Source organism: Felis catus, chromosome E2 (assembly GCF_018350175.1).
Source record: "Felis catus isolate Fca126 chromosome E2, F.catus_Fca126_mat1.0, whole genome shotgun sequence".
Taxonomy (NCBI): domain Eukaryota; kingdom Metazoa; phylum Chordata; class Mammalia; order Carnivora; family Felidae; genus Felis; species Felis catus.
In genome coordinates this window covers 28,634,289-28,652,784 of record NC_058382.1, presented here as the reverse complement: position 1 = coordinate 28,652,784, position 18,496 = coordinate 28,634,289, and the positions used below count along the sequence as shown (strand labels likewise).

The following is an 18,496-nucleotide window of genomic DNA, read 5'->3' as shown; positions in this document are numbered from 1 at the left end:
TCCTTTTGCTGGTAAAGACTCCTGGAGCCACTGGGAGAGAATCAAGGGAGGCCCAGGGGCCTCCTCACATTTGCCTTTCAGCCACGAGGGGCACCAGGAGGCGCCAACACAGCTTAAAACTTCACACTGGGTGGGGAGCCTGGGTGGCTCAGTCGGTTAAGCGTCTGACTTCGGCTCAGGTCATGATCTCGCGGTTTGTGAGTTTGAGCCCCACATTAGGCTCTGTGCTGACAGCTCAGAGCCTGGGGCCTGCTTCGGACTCTGGGTCTCCCTCTGCCCCTCCCCAGCTTATGCTCTGTCTCTCTCTCTCTGTTTCTCAAAAATGAATAAATGTAAAAAAAATAAAAATAAATTAAAAAAAAAAACTTCACGCTGGGTTAGACCCTTGTAAACCAGGCCCAAAGGGCTTTGATTGCAAGCCCATGTCTATGAATTGCTTTTGCCCTAAACAATAAACTACCTAGTCAAAACATCATTTTTGCCCCTCCAAGTAGAAAATTGTGCTTTAATATTTGACAACATTCACGAATATCTTTTAAACATTTTGGTCACCATCTATTGAGACCCCCCACAGCTTTGAGGACTCAACAGTTCTCCTTCCCTGTGACTATTTACAGCATAAAATTCATGGTCGTGTTTTTTACAAAAACAAACTTGAGAGAATCAAACCAAGTGGTTTATAAATAGTAACAAGTTTGCACAAAAAGTAACGTTTAAGTAATAACACTTGGACCGCACCTGATGGTTTACGGAGGCTTCAACAATGCATCATTTTGAAAAATCCAGAAAAACATCTGCCTTATAAGGAAAAGTCTTTGATTTCGCCCCTGTAAACTTTTGATCCATAACTCTGTATCACATAACACTGAACCATTTCAGGGGTCTGCTGTCACAACTCACAGGCATCAACCAGAGACCTGGTGGGACTATTCAAAATTCTGATTCTAAAAAGCTGCATTTGGGTGGGGCGTTGTTTCCAAAGGCTTAACTGAAGAGTAATTGACTTCGCTGAAAAAAAAAAAAAAAAAAAAATTGTGCGTGTGATATTTGCCGTAGTGTCGTCTTATTTTTTGGAAAATCTAGCCCATCTTAGGGAACGAACGGCTGTCATGTGTCCCCTTTCGATCATGTGTTAAGTATTAGGAAGGAGAGCAGGTGAATTGCAGCCCTTCCCACCCTGGGCTTGGGGCGGTGGGGGGGAGGCTAGAAATACCAAAGCTGAGAACACCTATATTCTGAAACTTTACCCTCAGAGGAAGTGCCACGTGCAGGGATCCAGGATGGGGGGAGGGACCAGATGTGGGGAACTTCTGGATGGGCCACAACCCGTGAGTTAAAACATGGCAGAAAGCTGCTCCCTGAATCCCCCTCCTCACTGTGAGGCAGGTGGGAAGGGGGGCCGCTCCTGTGGGTCCAGGTCTCTACAGCACCAGGCACGCAGTAACCTCCATGCGCCCCACTGACCCACGTCGGATCAGCCAGAGGCGGCGGGGAGCTGCTCCTCTTCTACGTTCCACAGATCGACTCTTGGGAAGAACGGGACGCAAAACAGGCTGCAGAAGAGTTACTCTAAAGGGCACGGTTGCTCCTTCTTCTGCCAGAACAAAGGTGACCTATTGTGCTTGTCCCGGGCAGGACTCGGCTCTGGGTGAATGGACTGCTGCCAGACGGAATCCAGCTTCTGGGATCCAAACCCACGGCCTGTTCACAAACAAACTGAGATGAACGTTGGCCTCCGGGCTTCAGAGCAAGAGTCTGGTGTCCCTCTGGCTGAGCCTCTCGGTCTCCTCCGGAGAGAAAGTATTGCCTCGGAGCCTAAAGGGGATAAAGCAAAGAGAGGTCTGGGCGAACGCTGAGCCAGAGCGGTGCTTTTAACTGGAGGCTGCTCCTTTCCAAACCTGCGCCTGAACGGCTGGCCCCAAGGCCCCGCTGCAGCCCTCCTGTGCTGGTGTTAGCCTCTGTCCACCAGGGCAGCTCATGAGTCACTGTGTGCGACAAAGCAAGCCTCCGTGACTCTGCAGAGAGAATCCACACCGGACCCAGCCAGCCCTGACTCCCCAAGGCAGGCGATTCTTTTTAAGGCAACAGCAGAATCTGTCAAGAATGCAATGAGCAAGCCCTGATACCCTCCCAAGTTCTGCCAACGGGCGGCAAATAACATCAGAACCCTTAAAATATCAACCTGATGCTGGCCTCCTCCTCCCGGACACAGAATGTGACATTTCCTCTGACCGTGTAAGGGTTTAAAACAAAAACTCACACTCTGCCAGGGGCCTGAGGATCTCACTGCCTGTAGGGATTACACAACCATACAGAAAGGAAAAGCGCTTTATCACAGGACAGATTCCTAGACATCTGTATTTTAAACCTCATCATTGGATATGTATTGGTGCTGCTGCCTTGGTATGATTTTTGAGGGCGTAACCAGTCAGTCTGCGTATGTAAAGCAGGGGCCACAAGTTTGCAGAGGTGAGACAGGGGGCCTGGTCCAAAACAGCAGGCTTGGGGCGGGGGGGGTGGGGTGCAGTCAGCCTGAGCCCATCCGCCCAGCTGACAGAGAGTGCGATCAGCCCTTCTCTACTCTGCTTACCTCCTGGCATTTTGTGTGGGGGGCCCAGAGTCAGAAACTTTGGGTAGAAAACTTGGAAATATAGATTTTCATGGGGGGATCTGCTAGTTTTAAAAGATTGGCTTCAGGGCACCTGGATGGCTCAGTCAGTTAAGCATCCAACTCTTGATTTCAGCTCAAGTTATGATCTCATGGCTCATGAGATCGAGCGCTGCATGGGACTGTGCACTGACAGAGCAGAGCCTGCTTGGGATTCTTTCTCTCCCTCTTACTCTGCCCCTCCCCTGCTTGTGCAATAGATAGATAGATAGATAGATAGATAGATAGATAGATAAAGATTGGCTTCTAGACCAGTGCCTGAAACACATATAGTGACATTCACTCATGACGTGTAAAGTCAGGGGAAGCTTTTGTACTTATTATGTGAGTTATAAATATGTCCCTGGAAAGAAGGAGGATAAATCTCTGTAGTTGTGACTCGATGCTTTTTACAAAACATGAAGGAATGTGGCTTTTAATTATAAAGGTCTGGAAACACTAGGCAACAGTACCCACCCACCCCCACCGCCAATGTAGCCTCTACCCAGAGGCTCTGATATAACATCCTCGACCTGGGAAGGCAGGTGTAAGGCCCCTGAGTTCTTGTGTCTATTTCATTCTTCATCCTCCTACACTATTACCTGTAACTAAGACCTTTCTGAATACCCGGGATTTAAAAATGAATGACTTGTGGGGCGCCTGGGTGGCGCATTCGGTTAAGCGTCCGACTTCAGCCAGGTCACGATCTCGCGCTCCGTGAGTTCGAGCCCCGCGTCGGGCTCTGGGCTGATGGCTCAGAGCCTGGAGCCTGTTTCCGATTCTGTGTCTCCCTCTCTCTCTGCCCCTCCCCCGTTCATGCTGTGTCTCTCTCTGTCCCAAAAATAAATAAATGTTGAAAAAAAAAATTAAAAAAAAAAAAAAATGAATGACTTGATCCATGCTTGGAGACGTGAAAACATCTTTCCCAGAGAGAAATCAGATCCACTGTAGACAGAATGCCACTGAACGTCAGAGCCAGGAGGAAAAATTACCCAGTTCCCCTCCCTTTGGGCCCCATTTTACAGATTGGACAAGTGAGGCTCAGAGACATAACGAGGCCCACCGAGGGGGCCTTACCAGACTTCCAGGATGGTATCATTCCTTTCCAGGGCCTGCAGAAGGACTTCAGCTCCAAGGTCGGTGATGTGGTTGTTGGACAGCCTGGAGAGGAAGACAGAAAGGTGAGCTTCAAGAATGTTGGTTCTCCTCTCGGGCCTGTCCAATGAAAAGAGGCTTTGGGAGTTGGCCCCCTTGACATGTCCCTCTCGTGTCTGCGATTTCCAATGAGCCCCTCCACAAAGACTCAGTGCCTAAAGAGAAAGGCACCCCTCTCTCCTCTGTTCACCAGATGTGTTTATCTAAGGAAGCAGCTACTCCCTTCCGAAGGCGATACCGCATGGTGGTTAAGTATGTGCATTTTAGGGGCGCCTGGGTGGCTCAGTTGGTTAGGCGTCCGACTTCAACTCAGGTCACGATCTCACGGTTCGGGAGTTCAAGGCTCGCATCGGGCTCTGTGCTGACAGCTCAGAGCCTGGAGCCTGCTTTGGATTCTGTGCCTCCCTCTCTCTCTGCCCACCCCCCCCCTTCTCTCTCAAGAATAAATAAGCATTAAAAAAATTTTTTTTAAGTATGTACATTTTACTTCCTGGGTTCCAATCCAGCTTACACCACTTCCTTTTTAATCTCGGGCAAATCAGTCCCAATTTCCTCATCTGTAAGGCAGACCTAAAAGAGCACCTGCCTCATGAAACATAAGAATGAAAAGAACGGCATATTCTGCGGGGCAGTTGGCACCACACCCAACTGATAGGAAATAATCAACGAACAGTAATATTTTCGTATGGTGGTGGGCAGGGGAGGGGCGTGGAATCGAGAAAATACAAGGTTGGGAATTGAGAGGGGAGAACTCACACCATCAGGGACAGCAGGGAAAGAGCCACCGCCCCATGCTGCTCTTTTGCTCACAGCTTGGCCTTCGAGGCATCACCACCTGTCTGCCACCTCCACGGAGTAAGGAACATCCAGGAAGCTAACCGTAAGGCAGTGCCAGTGATAACAACGGCCAGTATCTGCTGGGCTCTTACCATGAGCCTGCTCAACACCTCCATCACACCAGTAATGCTCATGACCCTGAGAGGGGGTCCGCCTAGTACCCCGTTTACACCCAAGGCTACAGGAGCCCAAAGCCAAGGAGAAACGGCGGGTAACGGTGGAACTGGGGTCCAAACCTAGGCTGTCAGGTGCCTGAGCCCACACACTGAACCAGCATTTGGCAGTCACTATGCCCAGAAAAAGAAGGATGCTAGCTTTTTTTAAAAAGATACATAAGAAGCTTGCTTTTTATGGGGAAACAGTGAGGGATGATGTAGATCGGTGGCACTTAACTATAAGACTCGCCGAGGCAGCGTGGGACAAGCCCCTACAGCCCCTGGGGTTGGCTGGGGTAAATGCATGACAACGAGGGGGGACAAATGTGCCACAGCCACACCTGGTTAATGCGAAACCAGGTACCGCGCAAAGCCTGGCGTCCCAGCTTAGACCACCCAGGCATCACCGGGGCCTCCCAGCCCGGTTTCACCCAAGTGACGAGTGGAAGTGTTTCCCCCAAACGTTTGGCAACTTGCTCGCCCCTGCAAAGCAACACAAACAAGTGTTGCCAGAGTGGATGGCGGGCTGGCAGCGAAGCACACACTCTCCCGGAGGCAGCTGTCTGCCTGCCTCTGAAGGCGAGCGTTTTCCACGGGCCACATTTGCCAGGGCGGATGCCACCCCGTCCTGTAGCACAAGGAGCCATCTGATGATGCCCGGACGTCCCTCTCCAGTGAGACCTCTGGCACCCCCTGGCAGCACGGCACCAGCCTCGGAGAGCGCCGGCACAAGGTCGTGATGATCGCGAGCTGGGCTCCTGCTCGCGTCCACTCTCCCTGTCCACGCGGAGTGGGAGCCTGCCCGCTGAGCCCGCCACCAGTGGTCCCCACCGCCTCCAGCCACCCACCACTGCTGCTGTCCGGCCCTCCAGGTCCTGGATGCTCCGCAGGACCTCCACCACTGCCTGCTCACTTTCACCCGCCTTCTCCACTGCCATTGGCCTGATCCAGGCCCCCTCCATCTCCCACCTGGAAGACAGCAGGACCTTAATTCCCCCGACCCGTCTTCCATCTGTTCCGCACAGAGCAGCCGGCACGATCTTGTTATGATGTAAATCAGATGTTACTGTCCTAATTAAACTCCTCCAAAGGTTTCTCATTGCCCCTAGAATAGAGCCCTAAATCCTCCCCATGGCTCTGAGACCTACGTGGCCCCCTCACCCTGCCTCTTCCCCCCTGTATCTTCCCCTACAGTCCAACCATGCTGGCCCTGCCCTCTGTTCTCAAAACAACCAAGCTTGTTTCTGCCACAGGGCCTTTGCACTTGCTGTTTGGTCTTCTTGGAATGCGCATTCCTGAGACCTCAGCGCTGCAAGAACAATAACCTTCCTCATTATCCAGGTTTCAGCTCCAATGTCACCTTCTCAGAGAGGCTCTCCCCAGGCAGCTGCGACCCTGCCCTCTCCAGCCACTCCCTGGTACATCTCCTCTTGAATACTCCTTAGAGCCTTTATTATATATAATCTTGTGTATTGGCCTGCTTGTTCATTATATGCCTCTCCCATTAGAATCCAAGAGCTAAGGGGGCTGAGGCCTGCTCAGTTCTTTCCACCGCTCTATCCTCTAGCCTCCAACAGCACTTGGCACAGCAGGTGCTCCAGAAATATTTCTTGCATCGATACATAAGTGGGTGAATGTATGCATGAATGCACAACAACGAAATGAATGAATGCACACATGAATAAATGCAAGCACGCCTGCCTGCATAACCCAAGAGAAACCACTAGCGATGACCCCTCACCAGGGTTTGCTGGAACCACCTCCCAAGCAAACAACTTGCCCTGGGATCCCTGTCTGTGTTTGGGGGAACCCTGACTCTACCAGCCGTTTTCTGCCAGGCCACCTTTGCATGAGTGAGAGAGGCGGGAAGCTGCCCATATCCACCCCTTGTCCCCCCTCTCCCCCGCCGCTGCCCCCTATAAGGCCTGCCATCATCATCCCGGCTCCTTACAGGTTCCTTACTTTAGGACTTTCAAACTTGAATTCCTCTGAAGTCCTTTGGCAAGAGAACACACACCTTCATCCCGGAGATGGTTCTCCTCCAGGCTGGCAAGAAAAAGAGAGAAAATCCCGTTCATATGGTAACATTTGTTGCGGAAGACGATGTCGATAAGGATTAGCCTGCTTGCCCCCCAGTTAGAAAATCCAACGTCTGAAAATCTATATTTAGCAGATGAAGTAAGAAGAGATATAGTAAGAGTATGAGGGTTTTCAACTCCAGGGACGTCTCTGGGAGAGAATTCACCCCAGGGCTCCTCTATACAAAAGGTACCCTCACGTCCCAGTGATCTAATATCCTTTTCCCTTTCTTATTAATGGAAGCCTCCTTCGGTTTGGGCAACTATGTGCATGCACTTGGGGAAAAAAACTACCTTTTGACTCTCCACTACAGCCAGTGACATCCACACGGCCATGAACACATTAAGGGGAGGTTGACAGATGGGGCTCCGGGAAATTCTCTTTAAAATGGAGAGCTTGGGGCACCTGGGTGACTCAGTCGGTGAAGCATCCGACTCTTGGTTTCAGCTCGGGTCATGATCTCACGGTTCTTGGGTTTGAGCCCTGCGTCGGGCTGTGTGCTGACAGTGCGAAGCCTGCTTGGGATTCTCTCTCTCCCGCTCTCCCCGCCCCTCCCCTGCTTGTGTTCTCTCTCTCTCAAAATAAACTTTAAAAATAAAAACAACAACAAAAGTAAAAATAAAATAAAAGGGAGAGCTGGCCTGGGCCTCCTGCCCTTCCTGGATACACAGACTGAATCTGGGGACACGGAAGCAGTGTCGCAGGCATAGCAGCCATCTGCTGACCATGAGGCAACCAACCATGGCTTCAGGCGAAGCCACCGACTGGGGACCCCTGCTGGCCTCATGGAGCCATTACACCAGCCCTACGCCACCTACCTCCAGATGGGTTGGACACGAAATAAAGAAATCCTTTACTGGTTTGAGCCACTGTACCTAGAGTTCTTCCCTCACTTGCAGCCTAGTGTAGTCATAACTGATACACTCAACGGCGAGGCATGCCTCTAACAAGAATTTCCAAGTGGCAAAGTCCAATCAGGATATAATCAATGGGACACCGGCAGAGCTATCCCACCACAATATCCACTTTGTGACGGTGATCATGGGTTTCAAAGGCCTTCCGCTTCCTGGAGAAATCAGCATATTTATCTCCCTGATAGAATTGGGAACTGCCCAGAACATGTCATAAGAAGTCCAAGCTAGTGGCATCTAAAGGACGGGAGGCTTAGAATCAGCTTCAGGTCAACAGTGTGAGCACAGTTTATGGCTCACCTTTTAACTTGCCCCAAACCCCACTCCACCTTCCAGGGTGACCTTCGCTCTACTTCTCCCGCGTTCTTAGGCACTCAGCCTCCCTTAGAATCCACAAAACGTGGGGTGCCTCGGTGGCTCATTTGGTTAAGCTTCTGACTTTGGCTCAAGGCACGATCTCGAGGTTTGTGAGTTCACGCCCCACGTCGGGCTCTGCACTGTGCACGGCCCGCTCCCGAGCCTCTGTCTCCCTCCCTCTGCCCCTCTCCCGTGCACGCTCTCTCTCAAAAATAAACATTTTTTAAAAATAAAATAAAACCTGGGAAAGGAACACCTGTGTTTAAAAAAGACTTTATGCATGTAACAATACACGCTTCACAGCTGGAAGCAGTCAGCCCCTCATTTTCCAGGTAAGAAACCTGGGATTCAGAGCTTATTATTTAACTCGCCTGAGATCACAGCAGGCCTTTAAGCTCAGCCTGCTTGACTCCAGAGTCTCGGGCCTCAACCATTAGGCCACACGGAGGCAGTATACAAGCCGACAAACCAGGAAATATAATTCCATTAAAAGAATTAGCACCTACGTGCCAGGCTCTATCAGCTTCATGCACCCAGCACATAGAAGGACAAACCCAACAGCCCAACCACTCGGTTACCCACCTCTGTTTTACCCGCTTCCACGGAGGAGGCCAGGGAATGAATGAGGCCTCCTCAAAGCAGGGAACCCCTCAACTCACCAGAGTTCTTCCAGTGTCACGTTCTTTTCCAACATTAAGGCTAAGGCTTGAGCCCCCACACTGCCGATGTTGTTTCCCACCAGGCTGGACGGAATCAAGGAACAAAAACACATCAGAGCAGGGAGGGACCTCAGAGATAAGGTAACCCGGGAAGGACAAAATGCACGAAGCACATAGCCCCACATCCTGGTCTGCTTCGTTCAGACATTACCAACTGACTACAGTGCTCATTTTCATTAAGCTGAGAAGCAGCCTTAGAACTCTTTCCAACGTGATGTCCTGGGTAGCCATTATTCGTGGACTGCAGTTGGTCCTTGAGATAAAATATATCTGATCCAGGGGCGCCTGGGTGGCTCAGTCATTGGGACATCGGACTTGATTTCGGCTCAGGTCACGATCTCACAGTTCGTGGGTTCAAGCCCTGTGATGGGGGGCTCTGCGCTGTGTAAGCATGCAGCCTGCTCGGAATTCTCCCTCCCTCCCTCTCTCCCCTTCCCCTGCTCATGCGCACGTGTATGCACACACACTCTCTCTCTCTCTCTCTCAAAATAAACCTAAAAAAAATTTTTTTAATATATCTGATTCAGCCCCAAACCTTCAATTAACAGATAGGGAATCAAGACCCTTAAGGGGAGAAGGAACACCTCCAAAGTCACCCAGAAAGACTCAAGTGTCCTGACTCCAAACCCAAGGGTCTCTTCTTCGCATCCCACTGCCTAACACAGGGGGCTAAGAACAAAGTTCAATCAAATGAAGGACCCTCAAAACTGGCCCAGGCCCCTCCCTTCCTCATCCTGGCTCCCTGTAACCATGCAGACCCCAAAGCTTACCTGAGCCACTTCAAGCTCTGGTGATCACCCAAGGCTTCAGCCAAGGCCTGGGCCCCTTCGTCACCCACCTTGTTGCCCCAGAACCTAAAAAGGCCAACAGATTGCGTCATTTGGTCAGGGAGTAACTGCTATGTGTTCTAGACATGCGTGAACGGTGTCCTTCCTCTCCATGGTTCTGCCCCTCTGGGACCTTCCAGAAAGATCTCAGGGGGGCTCCTAGGCCCCAGCAAAGTGGATCTGCCTCCACCTTTTGGGAGGGATGGTGAAACTGAATTCATTTTTCAGTCAGACTTACAGAATAGTAGAGGCCCACCCAGCACACGTCCTCAGGGACAAGGAACTCAGTCACTCACTCTCAAAGTCAATTCACAGCGTGGTGACATTTTCCCTGATATTTAGGTCAGATCTGCTTCCTGGTGCCTGCTACCCACAGGTCCTCAACTACCCTCTGGGAGCACCCAAAACAAGTCTCACTCTTCTCCCGCAAGCCAGCTCTCTCTCTTGTTCTTCCCTAATGTCCCCCATTTCCTCACGGTGTCATACTCCTTCACCTCCTGGGTCATCCCCCTCAGACCCACAGAAATTGAGAAACTTCCCTTTTCAAAGGTGGAGCCCAACTCGTTCCTTATGACCTGGCTGTTTTACATATGGGAAGCTAGCCCAGACCTGTCTGTGCACATGTGAGCAAAGCTAGCCGAGCTAGGATGTTCACCACGCTTTCATTCATCCGGTTAATATTTATTGAGCTCTGGCTGTGTGCCAGCACTGCTCTGTGCCCCTGGGGAGAGAGCAAAAAACTACGTCAGAGCGAAAAACCTGGAATAACGTGAGGGCGCACCGACATGGGGCCAGTTACATAGATTACAGACATCCAGCTAGTGGAATACCAACCAGCTAGTCTTTTAAAAATGAAGTCATTGTGGTACAAAAGATATATTGTTAAGCAGGCAAAAAAAGAAAAAAACACAAAAAAAAACAAAAACCAATATTCAGAACGGTTTGTGTCATATGATAGTATCTGGTGGGGGGGGGGGTTAGCACCGTGCTCTGTGGGTGCAGACAGGTGCCTTAACAAAGAGGTGTTGAAAGAGAACAGCCGGCATACGCTGGTTGTGACCTCGAGCAGGAGAGAGCTTGGTGGGGCTGGGGCCACCCTTGTACTGGACTCTGTGCTCCTGGTAATGTAGCGTGGAAAAGGTGCTGATCTCTCAAGCAACCCGGTTCCGCCCTTAGCTCCGGCTGAGCTTGTGGGCAGCTTGCCTGCCGAGGAAATGGGTTGGGCCCTAAGGTTAGTGTCTCTTCCTACAGTCTTGGGTTCTCAGACTCCCACTTCTCATCAAATGGATGCCAGCTCACACCAGGTAAGGCAGGACAGCAGCGGGGCTACAGGGGACTGCCCGGTTGCAACCCTGGGGGCGTGGGGGGGGGGGGTTAGTCACTCAGCCGCCAGAGGAAGCCCCTCCCCCACACACACATACTCTGGGGACCTGTGGTCTGTGGGACTGCCCTCCCAGCCTGTGCCTGACTCCTCTCCCCTCACTGGAAGGCTCCGCACGACCCTGCAGCCGCAAACGCTCAGAAGGACCCGGCGAAGCCCCCTCCTGTCCTGGGTCCCATCTCCAGCCTGGTCCACTTACTTATCGTCCCTTGATTCTCACCACTTGGGTGGGGCCCAGGCAATGGCACTCTTCAGAAGCTCCCAAAGGTGAGAGGCACAGCCCTAGCACCAGTGAGGACCAGAGGGCTTCCTGCCACCCACTCACGGGCACTGCCCACCCCCCACATCCTGAACTTCCTGTTTATTGAGTGAAAGGCAAGTACTGAGGCAGCCAGGGGCCACCCGCTCTCTCCCGCTGCCTCTGGGGCCTTCCAGCTGAAAAATTGCACCTGCTAAGTCCCCCAACCCGCCCCCTCGGGGGCCCCTCTGCCCCAGAATCCAACCTACCCCAAGAACTGCAAGGAGGCGTTGGCTCTGAGCCCCTCAGCCAGCACCTGGGCTCCCGAGGCAGTGATGTGGTTATTGCCCAGCCTGGAAAAGAAGGCAGGGAGGCTGAAGGAGTGCGGGACGGACGTGGGGGTGTTAGTGCCCAGAAGCACCCGGGGCTGGTGGAGGAAGTGTGTCCCAGACACGGAAACGTGGAGAAAAGCTTTGAGGACCTCTCTACTGGACACGGCAGCCCGACTTCTTCCTGCCTGTCGAGCAGACTGCCCGGGTGCTTGTCTATTCCTGCTTGGCCAACCTTACTCAACCGTGACTCCCGCTAGTTCATTCTCCAGCTGCAAAGGGAAAAAAGTGGGGGGGGGGGGGGGGAACTGTTTTGCAAAGCAGTGTGACAGGTATGGGCAGGAGGCACTATTGTCAGCTGTCCTAGGAGGTGGTTTCCCCAAGGGAGGGAGGGTGACTCACTGTCACACCTTTTCCTCCTGTCTCAGCCACCAGCTGGTGCCAGACTCCATGCCCCCTGCCGCTTTCCTGGGTCCCTCGTTGCTGCAGGCGGCTTTCACCTGTTCCGCCCAAGCTGCTGGGAAAGGGCAAGGGATTCTGCTGGGGGGCTGGGGGGTTGGAGGAGGGAGGGTTCAGCCGTATCCAGATACCTCAGAGAACTTTGGAGAGGTCCCCAGAACTCTTACTCACGACCCCAGGCTTCCTGGAATTAATAACACACTTTTCCTCTTTTTAGAGAACTTTCACGCCCTTGAAGCCACTCTGGCTGACAACTACCCTGCAGAGCAGGCGCTATTATCCTCTTTGAGAAGGGGCAGGGTGCCCTCCCACACCTCTGACCACAGGCTGCTGTGCCGGGAAATTCAAGGTCGCTTCCCACAGGCTGCTCCCAGCCAGTGACTGGGAAACACAAGACTGCTGGGCAAATCTGGCTGGAGGACTCCCCCACAGTCTTCTGTGCTCTCAGAACTGCCCCAAGGTCTAGAGGCTTCCTCCCAGCCTTCCTTCCTTCCCTCTCCCCGTCTCTCAGGGTCAGACTTGCGCTGTAGTGAGCTGACTCTCCCAGCCTCCCCCAGCCCCCTTCCCCATTTCCCCTCCGAGGCATTTTCCCCAACAAACAGTTCCGCATCTAATCCCTTCTGGGAGGGCTGAACTACCACCGTAGGATAAACACGCTGAGAATTTACATGATTACCCACCACCTTTTAGCCACTAAGCTCCCTCCATAAAGCACTGACCATATCGCGCCAGCTTTCTATGTATCCTAACTCATTTAACCGTTACAACAACCTAGGAGGAAGCTGTAATTATTATCTACATTTTACAGAAGGGGAAACAGAGTCACAGAGACATTGGGCTGACCCAAGGTCACATAGCAAATGAGGATTCAAATCTCAAGGATCCTAGATCCAAACCTCAGTTGGTCTGGCCCCAGAACCCCATGCTCTCTCAACTATTCTGCTATACCAGCCCAAAACCCAGGCTTCAAATTCTGAGCATAGTACCTTCCCACTTCTCACTACCCCACAGCCTTCCCTGGAGGATAGGCCAGGCTCCCGCTCTGGCCACAGCCGCTCTCAGCATCCTGAGTCTGGGGGAGCAGGTGGTAGCAACAGAAGAGAGTCCTTTGTGGGGAGCCCGGGTGACCAAATCTTGACTTGGGCTCAGGCCATGATCTCGCAGTTCGTGAGTTCAAGCCCCGTATCAGGCTCTGTGCTGACAGCGCGGAACCTGCTTGGGATTCTGTCTCCCTCTCTCTCTGCCCCTCCCCTGCTCGCTCTCTTTCTCTCAAAAGGAATTAAGTTTTAAAAAGTTAAAACAAAAAGAAGAAGAGAATCCTTTGTACAGAACAGCGCCACTGGGGCTGGCTTCAGCAGCCCTGCCTGAGACTGGGCCACATGGTTAGTAATTTCAACATGGCGGCTTCGAACCCCAAACCCAGCCCAGCAGGTACGAAGAATGGACAAAAACGATGGTTTACTTTGTCTTCTTTTACTGCCACATAAATCCAGGAAGCAAGAAGACCCCAGGGAGAAAGAGAAGCCAGGCTGACCCGGGGACCAGCAGGAAAGGTGACTGAATGGTGTCAGATGGGAGAGAGACCCCCACTGAGCCAGGAAGGTCAGGAGCAGCAGAAAGGCAGACATCAAAGACTGAAGAGCAAAGCCGGCACCCACCGAGCTGGGCAAGGACCTTCTGAGAGCTTTTCAGCAACTGGCTGTCACAGCTGTGGTGGCAGGTGACTCCACGTGCCTCCCCCCGCAACACGTGCTCAATGAACACCAGGGAACCCGGTAACCCCAGACACTCTTAGACACAGGGAAGGAAAGGGTCCCAGAAACCGTCTTCAGCCCTGGGGGGCCAAAGGTCAAAGGGCAGGCAGCCCTCAGCAGAGCCAATCCTGGGTTTGCTGGGGAGGTCACAGCATTAGCGAAACCCTGTTCAAAGGAGACACTGCCCCTGATTCAGTCAGCAGATCACGAGCCCAGTAGGGGCCGAACCAGGGCCAGGACCAGACCGAACTGACTCAGCTCTGAAGAAGAAAAGCAATTTCCACAGAATAGGAAAGCCCTGGGCTCACCTCAAAGCCAAGAAGTTCTGCCTGCACGCAAGGAGCCTCGCCACGGAGTGTGCACAGCCATCGGTCAGTTTGTTGTTGAAGAGACTGGAACGTTCCAAAGGAGAGGAGACATGGAGACCTAGCACAGCAGTCAGGGACCACCCCAAGCCCAGGGTAGCCCATTCCCGTGACCCAGGAGTCACCTGCACCCTCCAAATATGCCAACACCCTTGCCGCATCTCACGGCTGCTGCCCAAATGGCACGACCCGGAGCGTGGCCGGGGACACGATGTCCACCACTCGAGCCCGACTTACGCTAACTTCTGCAGCTGCTCACAGTGAAGAGCATGTTCGACGAGCTTGCAGATGCCTCGGTCTGAGATATTGTTATCTCGCAAGCTAAGAAAAAAAGACAAATAGATTTGGAAAATGGAGCTGATAAAAGAGAAATAAACAAGACCCCAAAAGAGACTTCTGCTCATGCCCAAAGTGCCAGCATCTGTGTTTCTGGGAAACACCGCAAGGGCTGAGCACCTCAAGAAAGAGGAGACGCCCCCATCCCTGGTCAGGGTGCTGACGTCATGCACCATGTGGGGGACCGCTCAGGAGGTGGGGCCCCAGAGCTCCTGCTAAAGAACGCTGGAGTCCCGGCGGGTCACTGGAGTCCTAGGCTGAGGCACTGTTTCTATGCTTGTAAAACAGAAATGATCACCATAGCAGCCTCACAGAAGGTTCCTAGGTGGGAGGGTGTGTTGGGAACTAGCCAGGCCACCCTGGGGGTGACGGTGGGTACCAGACGGCAGACCAGTCAGACAAGAGTGGCCAAGACTCTGGAAAACCAGCAAGTGAGCCGTGGTTAGGGAGGCCCTGCCGTCCAGCACTTCACCCCAGTGACATCACTCCTGTCGTCAGACCCTGCCCAGAAAGCCCCCTCTGACACTCCTCTCGGGGTGGCGCCCCCAAACTCACCTGATCACAAGATCTTCAGAAAGCATCCCTAAAATACAGACTCTGGGGCCCCTCCCCTGGAGCTGGCAATTCTGGGAGTGGGGGTGGGGTGGGGGGTTGGGGCCCAGGGATCTGTGTAGATTAACAACCGTGCCTAGGATTCTTCATCCTCGGGCAGATCTGGGAGACCCTGACTTAAAGGCTAACAGCTTGGGGATCTGGAATCTTCCCTCCATGGAAACTCTCATCCTCAGCAGCCACTTACTAGCTATTTGCTGTAAAAAACAAAGGGGGGGGGGGGGGGAGATGGTATTCCCAGCCTCACCTGGCTGAGAGAGGATTTAAAGAGACAGCACACACAAAGCCCTGTGAGTGCCTGGCGCAGGCAGAAGGTAGCTGTAATCACGGCTGCTCGCACGCATGGGGCATCTGATGTGCCAGCACCGACCCAAGCGCTTCCCAATAGTAAAGGTGTTTAATCCTCACCAAAGTCCACAATGTAGGTACCATTATGATGTCCATTAGAGGGAAGGCAGTTGAGGCACAGACAAGTGAAGTGACTTTGCCAAGGTTGCACAGCACCTAAAGGATCTGGGCCCCAGGCGGTCTGGCTCTAAAGCCCACCGTTAAGCATGACCTTGTACGCCTCTGTCCCAAGGCCCCCTGTGGGCTCCTAGAGCCGTGATTTCCAGGCTGCAGGTTGTGACCCGTTGGTGGGCACGAAACCAACTTCAAAGGTCCTGAGCGGCGTTTGGAAAAGAGGAAAAGAATGAAAGACTGCAGCGTGCATCAGAGTTCGCACGGAAAAGTCATTCTGTGAAGTTTTTGTTTCAGGTTTGGACGCCTGTGCATCTAAAGGTGCATTTGCACCTTCTCTCTCACTGTAGGTCACAGCCAAAAAATGTTGAAAGCCAGAACCCTAGAGTCAGATCCAGGGCCTAAAGAAAGCTATATGGGGGCACTTTGTAGACAGGCTTCCTGGAGGCTGAGGGTTTGTTTCTGTTGGCATGGAAACATTTCAAGTGGGAGAGATACAGTATGGCTCTGGGGGAGAGGAGCACCTCCTCGCCAGCCTCTGTCTCTCTCTGTCTCTGTCTCTGTCTGTCTCTCTGTCTCTCTGTCTCTCTGTCTCTCTCTCTCTCTCTCACACACACACACACACACACACACACACAGGAAATACCTGACCTCCAGATCATTTCCCCTCCCACATAATGCTGGCAATTTCTGTGTGGAGAGTAAAGAGCAGTAGAACTTAGTCAAGGTCTTTTATTGCTCATGGAAAATCAAGCTGGTTCCCACAGACCAGCTGTTTTCACAGGGTGGCTCTGGACTCCTTGGAGCAGTATCACCAGGGATGTCAGTTAGAAAACATAGATCCCTGGCCGCACCCCCCCCCCACCCCAGACCGAGGGAGCGAGAATCGCTGGGGGTAGGCTTCCGAATCTGCATTTCTACATGCTTCTCTGCACCTCTAGGCTGAGCATGGTTACCAGACCATCCTCATTTTCCTCCGAAAATGGAGAGAGACCTCTAGCCCCCCCCGCCCGCCTCAGCCCTTGGACACATCCTGGGAGTGGCATGGCTTTCCTGAGGAGAGAGGATCCATTCATTCTAGGGATGGACTGGTCTAGAAGGATCATCCCAGCCAGCGGTTCCTGACCTCCCGGGGCTCGAGGACCCCTTTGAGAACTATGGGCTCATTATCCACAAGAATGGACTTGTAATTCTATCAGGTAAATGACTCCCACAGATAGGTCTCGGACTTCTTGAGTGAAAATATGGCGGTTCCTCCTTCCTGGGGAGATCGAGTATTGTGCTGGCCATCTTTCCATTTCCCTGGCCAGATCCGCTTTCCTCTTTCTACCTGGCTCTCGGTCCTGAGGGGCTGATGCCCAGCAGGCACCCTGTGTTGGCTTCCCGTCTGGGGCTCAAGGCAAGAACAAGAAGGGGAGGAAGAGCCAGGGTTTATTCCCCCAGACCCCACCCTTCCAGCTTTCTGTAGCCTCAGTTTCTATCAGGCAGCCTTGTCCACACCTCTCCCCCAGCCCTGCCCCTCCAGGCTTGAGGACGGTGACAGCCCCGTCCCCACCCCCACCGCCACAGTCACTGGCCCCAGGACCCTGCACTTTCCCTTCTCGCTCTTCCTAACTGCTGCCCAGTCCCTTCTAAACAGTCCGCAAACCACCCAATTTCAATGTGTCATCTGTTTCCTCCTGATATATTCACAACATACATTACCTATAAGGCACACGTGAGCTGCATAAAATATGCTAACGTTATATTATTATTACATTATGCGAACAAACTTATGACCGTGGTCCCTATGGAAAGGATAACACAGGCCACCCTACAATTTCTAAGAGATATCCATATGTTTGCTCCAAAGAGAAAAAAAGTCTTAAAGCTGTAGCCCAGAGGAAGTAGGCCATCGTAATATATTCAAGGAGAGGCTTGTCCCTTGCTTCGGGGCAAATAAAGTCACCTGGGATAGACCAAAAGCCCTGGAAGGCTGTGAGTCGATTTTAACTTGAAGCTACCTTCTGCTTTTTCAGTGGTTTTAAACAGGGCGCAGGACATCCCCTTTCAAGGGCGGAAGGGAAGTTGGGGAGTCTGCAGAACGCTGGCCACGAGACCCGGGCATGCCCTCTGCTCTCACCTGGCCCACGGGTGCTGGAACAGACAGTCCCAAGGGGGAAAGCTCACGCCCTCAGAGAGGGCAGGGGGAGGGTGCTGGGAGCAGTACAGGTGGTGGCGAAAATCTCATCTGGACCCTGCACAGCATGCGGGCTACGAGGGCAGGTGGCAGTCCGTGGCCACTTTCCAGCTCTTGGATCCTAAAATCCTCATCTCATTGGGATTTTAAAATCTCTCGTGGGGCACAAGTCACCTCTAAATTCTGGCTCATTCCTAATGCAGACACTTAGCACACAAAACTTTGCACGTCACTTCAAGGTTCTCATGGAGCCCCTGAACGCTGTCCATAGATAGGCTGCTTGTGGGGAGCACAGACCTGTCCCTGGAAAGGTATGATCTGTGAACCCCAGCTCTACCATTTCCTGGGTCACTCGAGACCAGTCACTTTGCTTCTCTGAGCCTCGATTTGAGGATAATGGGGAGCGTCTGGGTGGCTCAGGGGGTTGAGCGTCCAACTTCAGCTTAGGTCACGATCTCACAGTTCGTGAGCTGAGTCTTGGATCACACAGCCTGCTTCAGACCCTCTATCAGTCCCCTGCTCATGCTCTCTCTCTCTCTCTCTCTCTCAAAAATTAGTAAACATTAAAAAATTTTGAGGCTAAGGGGGATAATAACGTCCCTGCCTACAGCCCAGGGTGGTCACAGAGATTAAAGGAATTAATTCTAGGAAGCGTGTAACACAGTGCCTGACACCCAGGACATTCAATAAGCACGGG

General features: G+C 52.4%; 1 protein-coding gene across 3 annotated transcripts in view; it reads right to left on the bottom strand.

Annotated features, from left to right (window-relative positions):
* Positions 1–485: 485 nt before the first annotated feature.
* The window catches only part of NOD2 (nucleotide binding oligomerization domain containing 2), a 37,209-nt gene continuing 19,198 nt past the window's right edge, over positions 486–18,496 (bottom strand). For all 3 annotated transcript variants that reach the window (XM_045045969.1, XM_023245187.2, XM_019819738.3), the window contains exons 5-12: positions 14,451–14,534; positions 14,157–14,240; positions 11,576–11,659; positions 9,631–9,714; positions 8,801–8,884; positions 6,757–6,840; positions 3,725–3,808; positions 486–1,815 (exon numbers count right to left, since the gene is read on the bottom strand). In XM_045045969.1, the coding sequence (XP_044901904.1) occupies positions 1,743–1,815; positions 3,725–3,808; positions 6,757–6,840; positions 8,801–8,884; positions 9,631–9,714; positions 11,576–11,659; positions 14,157–14,240; positions 14,451–14,534 (661 nt within the window). In that variant the 3' untranslated portion in view covers positions 486–1,742. The remainder of the gene's footprint in view (positions 1,816–3,724; positions 3,809–6,756; positions 6,841–8,800; positions 8,885–9,630; positions 9,715–11,575; positions 11,660–14,156; positions 14,241–14,450; positions 14,535–18,496) is intronic.